Here is a 17,304-nt window from a genome sequence, read left to right on the forward strand (position 1 = left end):
GTCAAGCATGCTGAATCTTTTGAGAAGAAAGCAAGAAAAAGCTTCCAACCCAAGGCAGTTTTACATATGCTTGTGTGATCTCTTTTGAAATGCATCCAGAAAACATCTACTATATTTAATTTTGTGAATCAATGCGGTGCCATTAGACAGCATCAAGCAAAAATCCCAATAGATCCTGTAGTAGCAGAGGCGGCGGCAGCAGCACACTCCTTCTAGAATCTTTTGTTAGGAGCAGCAGGAGAGCCAGAGTGAGGAGAGAAGTCGTCTGCCCTTGTAACTCCCTCCTTAAGAGCTCAGGTCTCGAGATCTGGCACTCAAATTAATTACTGCTATCCCAAGACGGGCATCAACCCCTGACGGGTGCAATCTAGCCACACACAAGATCTGCTTGCCAGCTAGGAAATAGCAAGACCGACGGATGCAGGGCAACTGTGAATATGACTTTTATCCCTCTTCTGCAAATGTCAGGGATGTCCTAACAGTGTGCCCAGCCACCTTAAGTGGCACAGCGGGGAAATGCTTGACTAACAAGCAGAAGGTTGCTGGTTTGACTCCCCGCTGGTACTATATCGGGCAGCAGCGAGCTAGGAAGACGCTGAAAAGGCACTATCTCATACTGCGCGGGAGATGGCCATGGTCAACCCCTCCTATATTCTACCAAAGAAAACCACAGGGCACTGTGGGCACCAGGAGTCGAAATTGACTTGATGGCACACTTTACCTTTACCTTTAACAGTGTGCCCACTTCTCAAACACCGCAGAAATCTTTTCATGCAACAGTTCAAACCGTGTGTCCAGACACTGTTTAAAGACCAGGTCTCCTTTCATTCATTCAATTTCTGTACTTATTTTTTTAATTGTGTTTTATTTGTGTTTTAATAGTTTTAACTTTTATTATTTTATTTGTTGAAATACTTTAATCTTTTTATTGGTTGTCTTTATTCTCTTGTAAACCACCCAGAGAACTTGCATTTTGGGCGCTATAAAAATATGTTAAACAAACAAACAAGTTAAATAAATAAATAAATAAATAAATAAATAAATAAATAACTACACACACATCCTGCTGTTCCAATATGGCTCAGGGCGGTTTACAGTAAAATAAAAGAATTAAAATCAATTAACAGTTAAAAACAGAGATCATAAAACCCCATAAAACAATGAGGCAAATCTCACGATCAGTGAGACTCACCGGAAGGGGGTTTGCAGGGAGAGTGGGCTTAGCCTGCTCTCCCAGCAGATGATCATTCAGTCTGCCCTGGGCAGCCAGATCAGCCACCCACACAACTGCCGGCTCTGTCACGGAGCCGGGGTGAGATGCAGGGTTAGGGGGCCACACAGCCCCCTGAAGGTCTAGGATGCCCCGCGCCAGCGCACAGAGCATCCTGGAGAGACCCCCAGAGCAGGGAGGCTTGTTTCAGCCTCCCGGCGGGGCTCTCCTCATGTATTGTCGCGGCACAACAATACATGATCACAAAAACGGGTTTAGCGAAGCGGTCACTCTGCGAACCCCATTGAAGAGAAGGGCTACAAAAGCGAGTCACCCACTTTGGAGAGCCTGGTGGTTCTCACGCTCGGCCAAAATCAGGCTCGGTTTTCTTAGCCCGATTTTGGCCGATCGTGAGAATTGCCTCAATAACAATTACAACATCCAAAACACTTGAAAAACCGGGCTACAACATTAAAGCCATTTACAAATTAAAAACCCTGGAAGGCCAGGCCAAACAGAGTTTGGGCTCTCCTGGAGGCCGATCAAGAATTCAAATTACCGATTTCTGAAGGGAGTGCATTCCACAGCCCAGGAGCGGCTACGGAGAAGGCCCGCCTCTGAGTTGCCACCAGACGCACCGGACCTCCTCAGATGACCTTAACATGTGGTGAGGATCATGCCGAATAAGATGAATAAGTTCTGCTTAAGCCAACCCCCATCCCAGGGTGATGAAAACCCACAGCTGGTGCACTTATAGCCCACCCAGCCAGGATCAAGGTAATTCACTTCCTTCAACAGCATTCTTCATTGCACAGAGTTGGGGGCCAGAGGACTGAGAATGCAGCTCTTTCCACATGCACCATCGTCCAAACCCCGACTGCTTTTTAAAACCTGCACAGCTAAACTACACGTTGGTGAAAACATGTTCAGCCCACCATCCCACCCATGAAGCTCTTGCGTGAACGTTCTCGGCTCACTACAGCTCTTAAGGAAATAGAGAGGCCCTTACTTTACAGAGACCGGTTTACGAGGGTGCTGTATAAAAACAGGCAGCAATAAAAGAACAAAAAATGCAATAAGCAAATCTCACTCAGGCCGGGAGGGGGTGGGGGAGAGATCTCTGGCTGAACGCCAGTACTGTTGAATATTATCAACTCGAAAGGAAACAGCCAGGTCTTGATAACAACACAAGGCAAATTGATTTTGAAAAGCATGCCCAAAAAACAAACACACACGTGGCATATTATTCAGAAACTGTGTAAGACAGAAATTAGTTTCATGCTCCTGATCCCCGAAGGCTTCGAGCAGAGATAGCTAAAAGGTGATCCGTGGGCTAAATTTACATGGCTTGCTTAAGAGACTCTCTGGGACAGAATCCCAAAGTTCTCACAATAACACTTTTACCCCCTCAATATTTTTTTTTAAACAATGGTTCTTTGAAAAGAAGCCCCATATTTGGAGGAAGAGTGCAAAACGGGTCTTTCCATACCAGTTTCTGTATTCTGAGGATTGTGGCAATGGTTGGTGCAACCTTGCTTGCCTAAATGGTGCCGAATTCTCAGAGCCATTCCTAACACCGTTCTTTTTCACATGCCCTGCACGGTTATCACATGAACTTGTCCCAGCAAGAGCTTCTGCAGCTAGAAAATTACTGCTTCCCTGCACTCATGAGGCTAACCTCAGTTGCTGGGAAACAAGCCATTCTTTTCCCCAGCCACAGTTACAATTGCATGCCTTTTGCTGGAGGGATGAGAGCTCGGCTGCTGCTGTGCCAAGCACCTCTGGGATGAGGCTCATGGCATCAGCGGCAGGCATGTCAGGAGACCATTCCTTTCCCACCCGTACTGTTTTGAATTGCCTGCCAATGTTTAGTGGCTTGTCCTCTCCCCCACACCTGCCACTGCAGAGGCCAGGAGCCCATGCGCTCCTTGTGTGCATACATGCTGCAATTTTAAAAAAAACAAGCATTCAGAGGTGAACTTGTGCTCACTGGCGAGAATGAGAAGATCAACATGAAAAGTGTGTGTGTGTGTGTGTGTGTGTGTGAGGTATTATTTATTTAAACTTGTGCACCGCCCCAAATGTCAGTCTCTGAGCGGTTTACAACATTAAACAAATTAAAACAGACATAAAAATCTTAAAACGCTATGTACTAGGTCCCTGTGCTGAACTTTTCCATGGTGCCTAAAATAAGTCACTTGTGGACAGCAAAAGGTACCCAAAGAACTGTGGTTTGCCTGCCACTTCAAAGCCCGGTGAAATGGCATTAGGGCCCGAGCGGAAACTTAGCAGGCCCCAGGTTCAATCTCTGGCCACACCACCAGGTAGGCTTGGGAGAGACTCCTCCCTGAAACCTTAAGAGCCACGGCCAGTCACTGTAGGCCATACTGAGTGAGAGAGACCAATCATCTGATTCAGTATAAGGCAGCTTCCTAGGTTCCTATGACAGGACTTCAAACTCATGGCTCCTGATGCTTGGGCCTTGCAAAAAGCAGGTGGATATGGAGTCCGTTCTCACGATTCTGTGAGTGGGTTTGAGAGCGGGCAGTGGGGAATACAGCAGCAGCTCATCTTCCCTGCAGATGACCTGGATAGAGTTGCTGGGAGCACGGATCGTGCACCCAGACAAGCCGCTGTGGCCCCATGCAGTGCAGAGGAATGGGGGCCAGAACACGTCGTCCCGGCCGCCGGAAATCCCACAATGCACCATGTGAGTGCATGGTGCATTATGCAGATCCCTCCACTGATGGGCGGCTGCTAGAGTGGCCAGGACCCCCTGAAATTCTGGGTTCACTCAGATTTTAAGCATCTCACCCAGATTGCTTAGCCCACCCAGATTCGCCCAGATTCCAGATTTCATTTAGCCCTTATAGAAGCGGAGTTATGGAGCAAAACGTGCTGTCACTCTTGTGCTCAAAAATTATTTTCAAGACCATTTAAATAGTATGCAAATTAGGCACCCAGATTTGGAAAGCCAGAATATGGCAATCCTAGCGGCTGCCCGTCTGTGTGTCAGACAAGGAGAGATACGCGTGCACGCACGGAGGTTAAGGGAACGCTTGCTCCCTTACCATCATTGACAAGGCGGGCTCCCTAGGCGGTTAACCACTGAGGCGTCGCCGGGAGCCAATGGGCTTCCGTGAAAACAGCCTCACTCTGGGTAGAAATGGGTTTTGTGTTATCTCATGCCTGTGCACCTCATCTTGCTGAGATCAGACAGTCGCATCAGGGGGGCATCGAGGCAGACGCTCTTTGCAAGTCATGGAGCAAGGAAGTTCATAGATCCCTAATCCGGTCCAGAGCATCCACTAGGTGGCTCACCATAGCTCTGGTGTATCTAGCATCAGAATCAAGGAAGATTTAATTATTCTGTTTAAATATGCACATCCCACACCTCTCCTAGGCTCAAAGCAGCATACAGAAAATTATAATATAAAGCAAACTGAATATAAAACACTAACACCACATTTAAAAAATGAAATGAAATGAAAACCTTTATAAAACACGCACCAACGTGATGATCATCAATAAAACCATAGGAGTACGTGCCAAAACCCAGAAAGCTAATACAAAGGAAGCCTTGCACTTTGCTCTAAAAGTTGGTAGTGTTTATTGATCATTAATAATTTTATCATAATTGTGTTATTAGGGTAATTACATCTCTTCCCATTTCCCTCTACACACAAAAAAAATATTTATAACTGACTGTTTACTGGATTCACCCAACAACAGCTTGGTAACAATGCAGAAATTAATTGATATCTCCTGCTTTCTAGGGTAATTGTGCTGCATAACCTTTTCTCTGATATTCTGTATTGATCTGTTGTCTTGTGTTGCTTACATTTTTTGCATTGCTTGCTCAGGCTACAATAAAGTGGGGGGGGGGGAGGGAAATTAAGGAGGTGATACAGTGTATTCTATAGCCTCAGGTTATTGCCAAAAAAGGACCCCGAACCCATAGAATGTTTCCCCCCCACTAAAGAGACTCTAAAACTGACATCGCTACATTGAGCTATTCACACACGTGTGCAAAACCGGGCTAAGGGGGCCCAGCCTGGTTTTGCACGCGCATGTGTACCGCCGGGATTGGGGCCAATCCCGGTGGCACCGCAGCAGTAAACCTGAGGAGAGCTGGTCTATGAGAAGAGAGCTGGTCTTGTGGCAGCAAGCATGACTTGTCACCTTTGCTAAGCAGGGTCCAACCTGGCTGCATCTGAATGGGAGACAAGAAGTGTGAGCACTGCAAGATATTCCCCTTAGGGGATGGAGCTGCTTTGGGAAGAGCATCTAGGTTCCAAGTTCCCTCCCTGGCAGCATCTCCAAGATAGGGCTGAGAGAGATTCTTGCCTGTAACCTTGGAGAAGCCACTGCCAGTCTGTGAAGACAATACTGAGCTAGATGGACCAGAGGTCTGACTCAGTATATGGCAGTTTCCTCTGTCCCTATGTACATGAGCCAGCTAGGGTGGCCGGTACCATCCAAGGGGACGAACGCCCACTGCGGTTTTTGACAAGCTCTAGACCTCTAGAGATGGTCAAGAGGTGATAGCATTGGAAGACTTTCAGCTTTCAGTGGGTGCACATGACTTCATTGTCCTGACCAGCAGGTCTGCAGTGGCCAGATTTGCAATGGTGGTTTAAAAGCTTCTAAAGTTCAAACACACACCAACTACTATAACATTCCATCCGTGCTGTCAGAGGAACGGAAACGAAAATTGGCGGGAATGTCCTCCAAAGATTACTCCTTGCAGAGAGAACAACATTTTGTTCACTGTTACCTTAACCCTGACCCCTTCCTTCGTGCAAAAAGGACTGTGGTTTTACTATTTTAGGGTAGCAATAAAGAAGGGTGAAATTTGTGGGCCTGACTTACAGACTATGAGGGAAACATCAACCTTTCTCTTAGCTAAGCTGTAGCTTAAACTTTCACTGCAATGCCCCCTTCCCTGCTCCCTCCAGTACTTGTCATTGCTGGGGGGCATTTTCCTGATGTCACTACCTCTCAAGATGTATGTAGATTTAGATTTTTGATGCAAGTGCAAAAGAAATGCAGCGTATGCACCTGCATATCCATCCTCCCCTTTTTTCCTTAACAGATCAGTTTAGAATTTCCAACATGTGTTTTGCTTTGGTTATCCCACTCGACCCACTTCCAGGCAGGTGAGACAATTATTGATTTCAAATGTCTGAAGAGCAGAGCTTTCCCCCTATCGTCCACATCGCAACAGTGATAAGACGTGCAAGAAACCCCTCCACAGTTATCTAATACAGTACTGTGACTTTTTCTTGTATGATTTTTTTTTTTTTTTTAAGGAATCTCCAGTAGTGTGCTTCCTCCTCTCTTTTGGAAAGGAGGTTTGCTAAAGATTCTTCAACTACGGATTTCTGCTCTTGTGGCTTTGGACTCCTGGAAACTGTTATCCATGTTCTCTTATACTGTTCTTTGTATCGTGATGTCAGAGAAGAACTTATTTCCCCCCTGTTAGTTAGATTTCCCGGAAGGTGTGAGCTTCTTTATACACAATATTGCCTTGCGGATACAAGCCGTGTGGTTACTAGAGTACTAGCAAAAAAATTTTATATTGCTATGAGATTAAGGTCTCAACTAAGGTCCCAATCTTAGGAGCCGTTTTACTGTTTTTAAAGTAATATATTTTGGATGCTTGTATACTGTTTTATTGTGTGTTACTATCAGTTACCATTTGTGTTTATTAGCTATATTTGTAATTCTGATTTTTATCTTTTTGCTGGTCAACGGCTGTAATAAATTGACTGACAGTGGTGTGCTTCCCAAGACGCAACCCAAGGGCGCGGGAATCGGGATTCCTGTGCCAAATCAGGCCCTCTTTCCAACGCCAATGTAGTAGAGATCAGAGTGTCAGACTAGGACATGGGAGGTAAAGAAAAAGTGTGCTGTTGAGTCGGTGTCAACTCCTGGCGACCACAGAGCCCTGTGATTGTCTTTGGTAGAATACAGGAGGGGTTGACCATTGCCTCCTCCTGCGCAGTATGAGATGATGCCTTTCAGCATCTTCCTAGATCGGTGCTGCCAGATATAGGTGTCTCCCATAGACTACCAGCGGGGATTTGAACTGGCAGCCTCTGGTTTGCTAGTCAAGTCATTTCCCCACTGCGCCATTAGGTGGTTGACCCAGGTTCAAATCTCCATTCAGCCATGAAATTCACTGGGTGATCTTGAGTCATACTTCTCTCTCAGCCTAACCTACCTTACAAGGTTGTTGTGAGGATAACATGGGGAGGGAGTGTGAACATTCCTGTGTCTGTTGCCACCATTTGTCACCAGGAGCCCTCTCCTCTCCTATTGCCCTGTTTATCAATTTCTGAAATATTAATTTCCAAGGTAGTGTAAGAATATAAACTGTTCTCTGTCTTGTGAATTGTTAGGGTAAGCCAGATGTGATGCTTTGTTTATCTTGTTATTTTAGCTTTGGATAGGAGAGAAAGGCAGTTTAGTAGTTGTTTTTTATATTTCGGTGGTAGCTTGTTAACAAGAAGAAAAGGAACACAATACACACACAAAAAAAAGTGGTTTTGTAACATAACTGGCCGCCTTGCTTTTCAAGACACCAGGACATATGTTTGCATGAGTTTTTAGATGTTAAAGGGGTGCAAGGGAGACTGGTAAGAACCAGGATATGTTAGATAGACCGTCCACAAACCCATATGACACAGAATTATCCAGCTAAGTAGCTTGACAAAAGGGCACCAAGATTATGTTGTATGTTTTCAAGGATCTGTATGCAAGGTTGAGATGGGCAAGCTGATACCAAACCACAGCCTGTGCTTCCCAGTATATCGGGTTACATCACCTACTGTATAGATGGATTTTCACAAATGGGCATGGAGTGCAACAAAAATCCCCTTTGATCCAGGCAGCTTGCATATAAACCCCTTCGCCAGGTGCACATCCCTTTCCTTACCCTTTTGGCAAAGCAATTCAAATTCCATGCTAGCTCTATAGAGCTGCCTTTATTCTTCTAGAACAAGAACTCCAACAATGCCCGCTGGACATAATTTAGCAAGATGGCTATGACTCGTTAAGGTGTGCCTTTCTCATTCTGCTCAGGCAGAAATGGATTAATTTCAACACTGCAAAATCCTCTCCAGTGGTTGCCTTCCTTAGCAGGAACACAGGAAGCTGCCAAATACTGAGTCAGACCATTGGTCTATCTAGCTCAGTATTGTCTTCACAGACTGGCAGTGGCTTCTCCAAGTTTGCAGGCAGGAATCTCTCTCAGCCCTATCTTGGAGATGCTGCCAGGGAGAGAACTTGGAACCTTTTGCTCTTCCCTGAGCAGCTCCATCCCGAGGGGAATATCTTCCAGTGCTCACACATCAAGTCTCCCATTCATATGCAACCAGGGTGGACCCTGCTTAGCTATGGGGACAAGTCATGCTTGCTACCACAAGACCAGCTCTCCTCTCAGTCTTGGACCATTGTTTTGCTTCCATTTCTGCTTGAATTTTGGACATGAAAGGAACCCACCGTGTCCATGTCCTTCTGGCTAATACTGTCCAATTCCATGGTAAAGGCTATTGCTCTATCACAGAGCTACACGATTCTGGGCCACCAGCTGTTGCTGGACTACAACTCCCATCATCTGCAGCCACTGTGGCCGCTAGGCAGGGATGATGGGGGCTGTAGTCCAACATTTTGAAAACGCACCTGTTTTATCACCGTCGAGTGTATGTTTTAAAGTTTTGATGATGGTTATTTTAAATGGTTTTATACAATTTTAGGTTTTAATGGTAAACTGCCCAGAGATTTCATGATGAATAAATGAACAGCTACGGGAGGGCCAAAGTTGTGCAGCTCTGCTCTACTGTAACAAAAAAAATCACTGTTAAGTGTCACTACCTGCATAAAGGAGATGCCAGCAACAGGATGGGTATTGCTGGATAGGCAGTCAAGGGCGGGGTGTTCAGCCCAACTGGATCAGTACTTTTAGGGCCAAAGCCGGTGTGAAACAGGAGAATAAGGGCCTCTTCAAACAAAACGGATTAAGTGTACACCTCCGTGTGCAATCTGAAGGACTTCCTTCTCACATATGAAGCTCCTGCTCTTTAAGATCTGCTTCAGGGACCGATATGCCCCCCCAGGTGCCTGCCTCTTGATGGGAGACGAATGAGGAGGTGGCCCGTTCAGTGGTGGTCAGAGATCAAATGAGGGAAAGGTTTGGGGGGCCCTTAATTAAACCCACCATTCTAGCCTAATTCTAGCCTCCTTAGAGCCTTCTAAAAACAACAGCTAAGGCAGTTATTTAAAAGTCTGAGGTCTAGGGACCCTCTCCCCAAACAGGGGAGGTTCCAGCATGAAGAGTCCTCCAGACATTAGGCAGATCCCTTCTCATTCTTCAAGGCTTTCAATTAAGTGATCTGCATTCATGCCACTTTTTGCTCTTTTTAATTTGATATTTTTATTGTTTCAGTTGGTCTGTTGGCTTTAAACTATATCGGCTGTGTTTTAACATCAGGGTGTTCGTGTTTTAAAAATTTTTTTTAAAATAGTATACACCTAAAAAGGTTATGCTTCAACAGACATGATGCATGAAATCCATGACCAGATCTCCCAAATTTTGTTTAAAAGAAATTAAGAACACTTGCAGGGAGCTCCTGTGCTGATTCGTCCATGCTGTGTGTGTGTGTGTGTGTGTGTGTGTGTGTGTGTGTGTGTGTATATGTGTATATGTATATGTATGTGCATGTGTATATATACCCCAAAGCTGCTATTAGACTGTATCATTCCTACCTTTCCCCCTCCAGTTGGGCAGAATGCAGCTTTAGGTATTGGGAAGGTTATTTCAGGTATTGGGAAGGTTATTTCAATCAGAGAAATGGCATGGGGCTGGTTAAACATCCCTTTCCACAGTTGCACCCTTCCAATCAAGGATCAGTGTCTCCTACAGCGACTTTTAAGTTGAGAGTGAGAGAAAGAGAAAGAGAATGAGAAAGAGAAAGATCTCATTCTGGATCTCCTGCCTCTGATTTGGCTTTCAGGCTTTGCATTTCTTGGGTATATGCTCAGCTGTGTCTGCCCTATACTGGCAATTCTCAGCTACTGACTGCTATATGTAACTGAAGGTTATAATCATTCTTCCTCAGTCTTCCTCTCTGAAGCCAGTGTTGGTATAAGACATTTCTTGGGCAGCATCGAGTTTGGGAGCCACCAATGTCCTTATAAGGGACATTACACTCCTCTCCATTTCCAAGCATGTGAGGAATCCCGACTTCAAAAACGGCCTCAATTAATCTAGTCTCATGTGCCATCCAAAAAGAGTACAGGAAGCAAAACAGACATCAGTCTCCTCCTAAATGCCTTACAGTCAATTTAGAATTGGAACTACAACAGCAATCGCTCTTCATCTGACCCTGAAAATAAGAGAGGCATGGGAAAATTTACATCTAGTGCAGCTAAGCCAATAATTGCTCTCCAGTGTATGCATTTCCTTGTTATGCCCAAATCTAAGAATGCTACATTAGTCCTGGACGTTAAAATTCTACTCCTTACCTCTAGGTGTATGTTTGTGTGAGAGGTCTCCCCTCCCCCCACCGCAACCGCTTTCTTTCCCTTCCCGGTAGAAAAATATCCAAAGAGACAGTTTTCTGTTGCTAACTTTGTGTGCATCAGCCGCTGATTGCATGCAAAGAGACAGCTGCAATAGTTTCAGGTCAGACAGCACAAAACGGCAATGAGAAATACTTTCACTTCTTGCCACAGTCCACAGGTGGTATGCACCACCAGGAATACAAAACGAGCAAGAGCTCAGACAGGAAAGGACTGCATAAACATAACACACACCGGAGTCGGATAAGCTTTTTAACCAGTCCAGGAGCCCATCAACCACACCTTCACCCATCAACTCCACCAAAGACAGACCTCATCTGTGGATGACAGAGATATATTCCCAATCGTTTCGACAGAGCTGAAGGTCACCCTAGCCAGCCCCCAACCCTGAGAAGGCTTTCATGCATCAACACACACCTAACATGTTAGCTCACTCATGACCCAGTTTGTGGCTCACATTCAGTGAAAAGCAGATACCCTGCAAGGAGCACTGTCCCTTCAACAGCCCCCCAAATCCCGACTTCAATCCTGCTTCACGCTTTTGCTACCAAGATGTGCCACACTCTTGAGATCAAAGCAGAGCAAGTTATCCTCACCAAGTGATGTAAAGCAAAACAAAAGAGAGACACTTCCGATTCGCAACTGGTTTCTTGTTAGTTTCTTCATAAAGCAAACTCATCAGGGCAAACCGGGTAAATGTCCCCCTTTTATTTCGAATCTGCCCTCCAGTGCACTGCCAGCCAGGGAAGGGAGAACCATATGATAAGCATCTCCAGAATCCAGGTGTAACATCATTGATTAACATCACCAAAAAGGGGCAATCAATGCTCTGTCTTGGAAGTGGCTTTGCGAGGGTTCACAGCAACATCTCCCTTTCCCTGCACATACTTGCAACACACACACACACACACACAGCAGCCTGGCCAACGCAGACCCAGGAAATGGGCTGATTTCCCTCTGCTGGGGGGGCGGGGAACCCCTTTGCCCTAGCCCTTCAGGGTGAAAGAGAGCTCCCTGGATTTATTGAGCAGAGCTGGGAGGTCAAAAGGAAACAATAGCTGCCGTCTCCCTCGGTCGCTGCTGTTCACAAAGCAAAAGACTGACAAAAAGGAAACCTCGCCCTCCCTTCTCAAGAGCTGGCGGAGGTGAGCAGCTTCAAATCCCCTCCTTGTTGCCTCCGAGAGGAAAACCGTTCTTCTCCCTGCCTCCGAGGCGAGCCCCACAAACACCCGACCAAAGCACACAGCCGAGCGAGAGAGCGGCGCGCCCCGGGTCCCCTCCCCAAACCCAGAGAGAGAGAGAGAGAGAGAGAGGCGCCAAGTTGATCCACAGACCTGTTTGAGTTCTGCAGGCATGGATGCAAGGTGCCAGTTTCGCAGTCCCTACTGGGCAAAAGGGAATAATAATGATAATAATAATGTTATTTTTTTAAAAAAAATTAAGCCCCGCAGCGATCCAGTCTCCAGACAGGCGGGCGGGTTTGGCGAAGCCGCGGGCTCTCTGCTCGTGCGCCTTCGCCGCCCTGGTCCGAATCGGTCCCGACGGAGGCAGAGCCTATCCGGGGCAGGAGCACGCCAGCCAGCCAGCCAGCCAGCCCCCCAATCCAGGCTGCTCCCAGGGAGAAGAGGGAGGGAGGGAGGGAGCCTCCGCAGACGGGGTCTTTCACTCCCCTTCCTTCATCGCCCGAGAGGGGGGACCCCCAGCCGGTCTCCGTGCGCGGCGGCGGCGGCGGCGGCTCTTTGGCGCTGGCTGCTGATCCCCGCTCCGGCCGGTGCCAGCGACTCACCCGGCTCGCTTCGGGGGCGGAAACTGACAGTCCCAGCTGGGAGCTCCACCGCTCCAGCCGCCTCTGGCCACACCCAGCCAGGCAGCCCGCGGCAGCTCCGGCAAGGAGGCGCGCCCCCGGCTCACTCCAGCGCCCGGCGAGCCCGATCGGCTGCGAGCTCGCCTCCCGCGGGGCGGGGCGGGGCGGGTGCGACACACCTGCGCTCCCTCCGCCCCCCCCCTCTCGCCCAGGTCACCTCTTCTCTCCCGGTCCTTCCGGGCCACTCCGAGAGCGGATCCCCCCCGCCCCAAGCACGGCCGCTCAGGTCTCTTCGAGGGAGGAGGGAAAGGGATGTCCCCGTGCAGAAGGGCCCAAGTTCCCCAGCGCCTCTCCAAGATAGGGCGGCGGAGAGAGAGACTCCCGCCTGCAACCTGGGAGAAGCCAGGCGCTGCCAGCCTGGGGAGGCGGGACTGAGCTGGGTGGACCAAGGGTCTGACTCGGTAGAAGGCAGCTGCCTGTGTTCCTAGGTAGAGGCACACGGTGCAGAGCGCACACGCCACTAATGCGGGGCGTGCCTCTCTGTGGGGAAATGCACAGTTCATAAGAGCACGCTGTACATTTCTTCCAAGAAATGTATGTATGTATGTAATTTAGAAATGCTATCCATGTAGGGGGGAAGCCAGTCATATGGAAAGCAGCTCTCGGGTGCAAATGAAAGCCACGGGCAAATTATTATAATTCCAAAATTAATATAATTCAAATTATTAATTAATTCAAAATTATTATTATTATTATTCAAAATTATAATTCAAATTATTAATTAATTAATATAATTCAAATTATTATACTTCCAAATCATTTGCAGAAACAAGACACCATGGTGGTTTTTTCCTAATTCCCGTTTTGTTCAGCACCCCCAGTTACAGATCCTGTTGGGTTGAGGGGGTGCCTGCCCTCTAGGCAGCAGGATCAGCCCACCTGACCATTCAGTCCTAAGAATGTAAGAACAGCCCTGCTCGATCAAGCCGGAGCCGTAGTGTGCTGGAGGGGCGGGGTATAACTATTTTAAATACATTAAATAATAAATAAGGACCTGATGGGTGGAGGGGGGAGAATCCAGCACCTCATGTGGTATTGAATTTCACTGCTCTGGGCCTGGGAAACATTGTGATGAGGTCAGGCTTGGGAGTAAGTTTTTCTCTGTGTTATGGAGGGGCCAGTGATATGAATGGGATTGATGGCATCAGTTCTCTCAGCCAGTCGCCCCCATGCAGGTAACTAAAGACCAGCTAAGCTGCCCACGCAAAGGGACACAAAGCCTCTCTTGCCCAAAAGGGAGAGAAATAGATGACACAAATAATGCTGGATCCGGAAGTCAGGTCACACAGACTGCTGTTTATTTTTAGACTGCAGGCTCACTCCTTTCATCCTCCCCTTCTCACCCCCCCCCCACCGCCTGCCCAGCCTTTCCTGCTTCTGCTGTATCTCAGGGCCCAGAAAATGCTTCCACTGTTTAGGGTTATCACATGCTAATTGCATCAATCAAATGATATGCATCAGAGGGAGGAAAGAACTTTTCAAGACGATTAATCTTGACTTCCTTCTTCCCTCTAAAACACTGGCAAGGGATGCATCTAGACCACTTGGCCTTTTGCACTACTGGAAAACTAAGCATTATTATAAAGCCTATCGGCGTTTCTCCCCACTCTGTTTTAACATCAAACTTCTGCTGCGAAAAGCACCTAGATGTGTAAAAACACATCCGTTTTTTAAACAAACGATTAGCTGTTCATATATTTCTTTGGCAACATGATGGTAGCGTGCCACAGGAGATGTTTCCACCTAGACATGAATTGACAAACAGCATCCCAAAATGGAGAGAGGAGGAACTAAAAAGGGAGGGAGGGACCCGTACTGCAAGAAATGCATAATGGATGGACCTATCCAATATGTGTGCTGAGGCAGATGGATGGGGACGCTGCAGCTCACCCCTAAAGCAGGACTGACCCTGTATGGTGCCAGTCAGAAGTCACCAACTAGGATTCTTAATGGTCAGTTCCAGGACCTTCCCTCACCTCCTGCACGGCTGGATATTCCCACTACACCACATAGACGGATGGTTGAGCTCTGTGCTTTGAGTGTATCATCCAGGCAGCAGGATCAGCCCACCTGAACATTCAGCCATAAGACTATAAGAGCAGACTATGAGACCAAGGCATGCCCTCTCTCCTGCTGTTGCTCCCCTTGCTGGTATCTAGAGGCATCTTGCCTCTTAGGCTGGACGTGGCCTATAGCCCTCAGACTAGTAGCCACGGCTGGACCTGTCCTCCACATATGTATCTGAGCCCTTCTTCAAGCCATCCAGGCTGGGGGCTGTCACCACACATTATGTCAGAGAATCCCATAGGTTAATTCTGCATGGTGTGAAAAGGTCCTTCCTTTTCTCAGTCCTACATTTCTTGGCAATCAGTTTCATGGGATGACCCCCAGCTTTAGTGTTGTGAGAGAGGGAGAAAAAACTCTCTCTCCACTCCATGCATTTTATAGACCTCTAGAAGGTCACCCCTCCGTCGTCTTTTTTCGACACTAAAACGCCCCAGGGTGTGGTAGCCTTACCTCGCGAGGAAAGTGCTCTGGGGCCCCTGATCATCTGGGTTGCCCTCTTCTGCACCTTCTCCAGTTCTACGAGGGATGGTGACCAGCACTCCCAGCGTGGCTGCACCCTAGATTTGTACAAGGGCGTTATGATATTAGCAGTTTTATTTTCAACCCCCTTCCTAATGATTCTAAGCCTGGAAGTGGCCTTTTTCACAGCTGCTGCACACTGAGTCGACACTTTCAACAAGCTGGAATTTTGCCAAGCAGGATCCACCTTGGTTTGCATTTGGATGTGTTACTACACGCGAGCGCTGTAAAATATTCCCCTTAGGGGAGAGGGCCGCGGCTCAGTGGAAGAGCACCTGCATGCAGAAGGTCCCAATTCCACTCCCAGACCTTTCCAGATAGGGCTGGGAAAGGCTACGAATACTAGGAATATTGATTAACCCCTCTTCAACCAAAGTTTCACTTTTTGCCTGAAACTTTGGAAAGCCACCTCCAGCCAGTGTAGACGATACTGAGCCGACTCGGCAAAAAGCAACTTCTGGTGTTCCAAATCTGCACCTTTTTTTCAGAGTGAGACCCATAGAATTTTGGACATAGTGGACTGACCCCTCCACAAAAAGGAAAAATAAGGACATGGTTTTACCAGGGCTTGTTCCCTGGCAAAGGGGGGCAGTAAATGCAGAGCTGTCACTCCGGATTCCTCCTATTAACACGTCTGTCAGGCCTTAGCAGGAGTCAGTCCCTAAGCAGTTGAGGTCTGGGACTGGTGTGCAGAGCTGGCTTCCACTCACAGGAACATGGGAAGCTGCCTTCTACCGAGTCAGACCTTTGGTCCATCTAGCTCAGTATTGTCTACACAGACTGGCAGCGGCATCTCCAAGGTTACAGGCAGGAGTCTCTTTCAGCCCTATCTTGGAGATGCCCAGGAGGGGACTTGGAACCTTCCGCATGCAAGCAGGCAGCTGCTCTTCCCAGAGCAGCCCCATCCCCTGAGGGGAATACTTTAAGAGTGCTCACACATGTATCCCATTCAAATGCAAACCAGGGTAGATCCTGCTCAGCAAAGTGGACAATTAATGCTTGCTGCCACCTAATGGCACAGCAGGGAAATAACTTGCCTAGGAAGCAAGAGGTTGCCGGTTTGAATCTCCACTGCTATGTTTCCCAGAGTTTGGGAAACACCTATATCGGGCAGCAGCGATAAAGGAAGAGGCTGAAATGTATCATCTCATACTGTACGGGAGGAGGCCATGGTCAACCCCTCCTGTATTCTACCAAAGACAACCCCAGGGCTCTGTGGTCGCCAGGAGTCGACACCGACTCAATGGCACAATTTTACCTTTCCCACAAGTCCAGTGAGCCACCACCAGACTCCACTACCAAGACCACACATGTGTGTGTGTGTGTGTGTGTGTGTGTGTGTGTGTGTGTGTGTCCCAACAAAGGAAGGGGTTGAGTTCCACAGCAGCTTCTAGGGAAAGGGACCAGGAGCTTAGGCCATGTCCAGAGACATGTTGCTCAGGACAGCTATTCATTTACTCTATTAATCTTCCTACAGGTTTTTAGGCTTAGCTGCCCTTAGCTTCTAGAGTTAGATTTTATCTAGCATGAGTTTTATTATATTGCATATGTATGTATTAAGTATTTGTTTATTTCGGCCCAAGGCCAGCACCAATATTGTATCTGTACTTTATCCTGTGCTGGTGTTTGACCGTAATAAAGATGCTTGATTGACTGATCCCGTTGACGTAGTATCCTTGGACATTCAAGAAGCTTTCGGCCAAGTTCCTCATCAAAGACTCTTGAGAAAACTGATAAGTCTGTCCTCGCCACTGCATTTTTGACTCACTGCAATTTCTGAATGGCCTTCAAAGGTGACCCCAAGTAGAGTATGTTGTGGTAATCAAACTCTTGTGCATGAATCCCAGCAGCCAGGTCCTCATTCCCCAGGGAAGAAAACCACCCCGGTGCTAACATAAGTTAGCACATTTTGAATGACTGAGTATTTTAAGAACAATGGGCTTAGTGTGAGTGCCTTCACCCTCTTGATGAATGAGTATTTAAAACTCATAGGCAATGCACTGTGTTGTGCGGCTGTCATTTTGCATTTTTATCTTTTTAATTTTTTCCTCCGAATTTC

At 47.4% G+C, this 17,304-nt stretch overlaps 1 protein-coding gene across 18 annotated transcripts in view; it reads right to left on the minus strand.

Annotated features, from left to right (window-relative positions):
• ARVCF (ARVCF delta catenin family member) overlaps positions 1-17,304 on the minus strand; it is a 493,848-nt gene that overhangs the window by 241,908 nt on the left and 234,636 nt on the right. Inside the window, exons 1-2 of one of the 18 annotated variants that reach the window (XM_053279351.1) lie at positions 12,582-12,774; positions 12,130-12,180 (exon numbers count right to left, since the gene is read on the minus strand). The exons of 16 other annotated variants lie outside the window; for them this stretch is intronic. In XM_053279351.1, the coding sequence (XP_053135326.1) occupies positions 12,130-12,150 (21 nt within the window). In that variant the 5' untranslated portion in view covers positions 12,151-12,180; positions 12,582-12,774. Of the gene's footprint in view, positions 1-12,129; positions 12,181-12,581; positions 12,796-17,304 lie in introns of those variants that run through there. One more of the 18 variants, XM_053279360.1, reaches the window with a different exon arrangement.

Source organism: Hemicordylus capensis, chromosome 15 (genome assembly GCF_027244095.1).
Source record: "Hemicordylus capensis ecotype Gifberg chromosome 15, rHemCap1.1.pri, whole genome shotgun sequence".
Classification (NCBI taxonomy): domain Eukaryota; kingdom Metazoa; phylum Chordata; class Lepidosauria; order Squamata; family Cordylidae; genus Hemicordylus; species Hemicordylus capensis.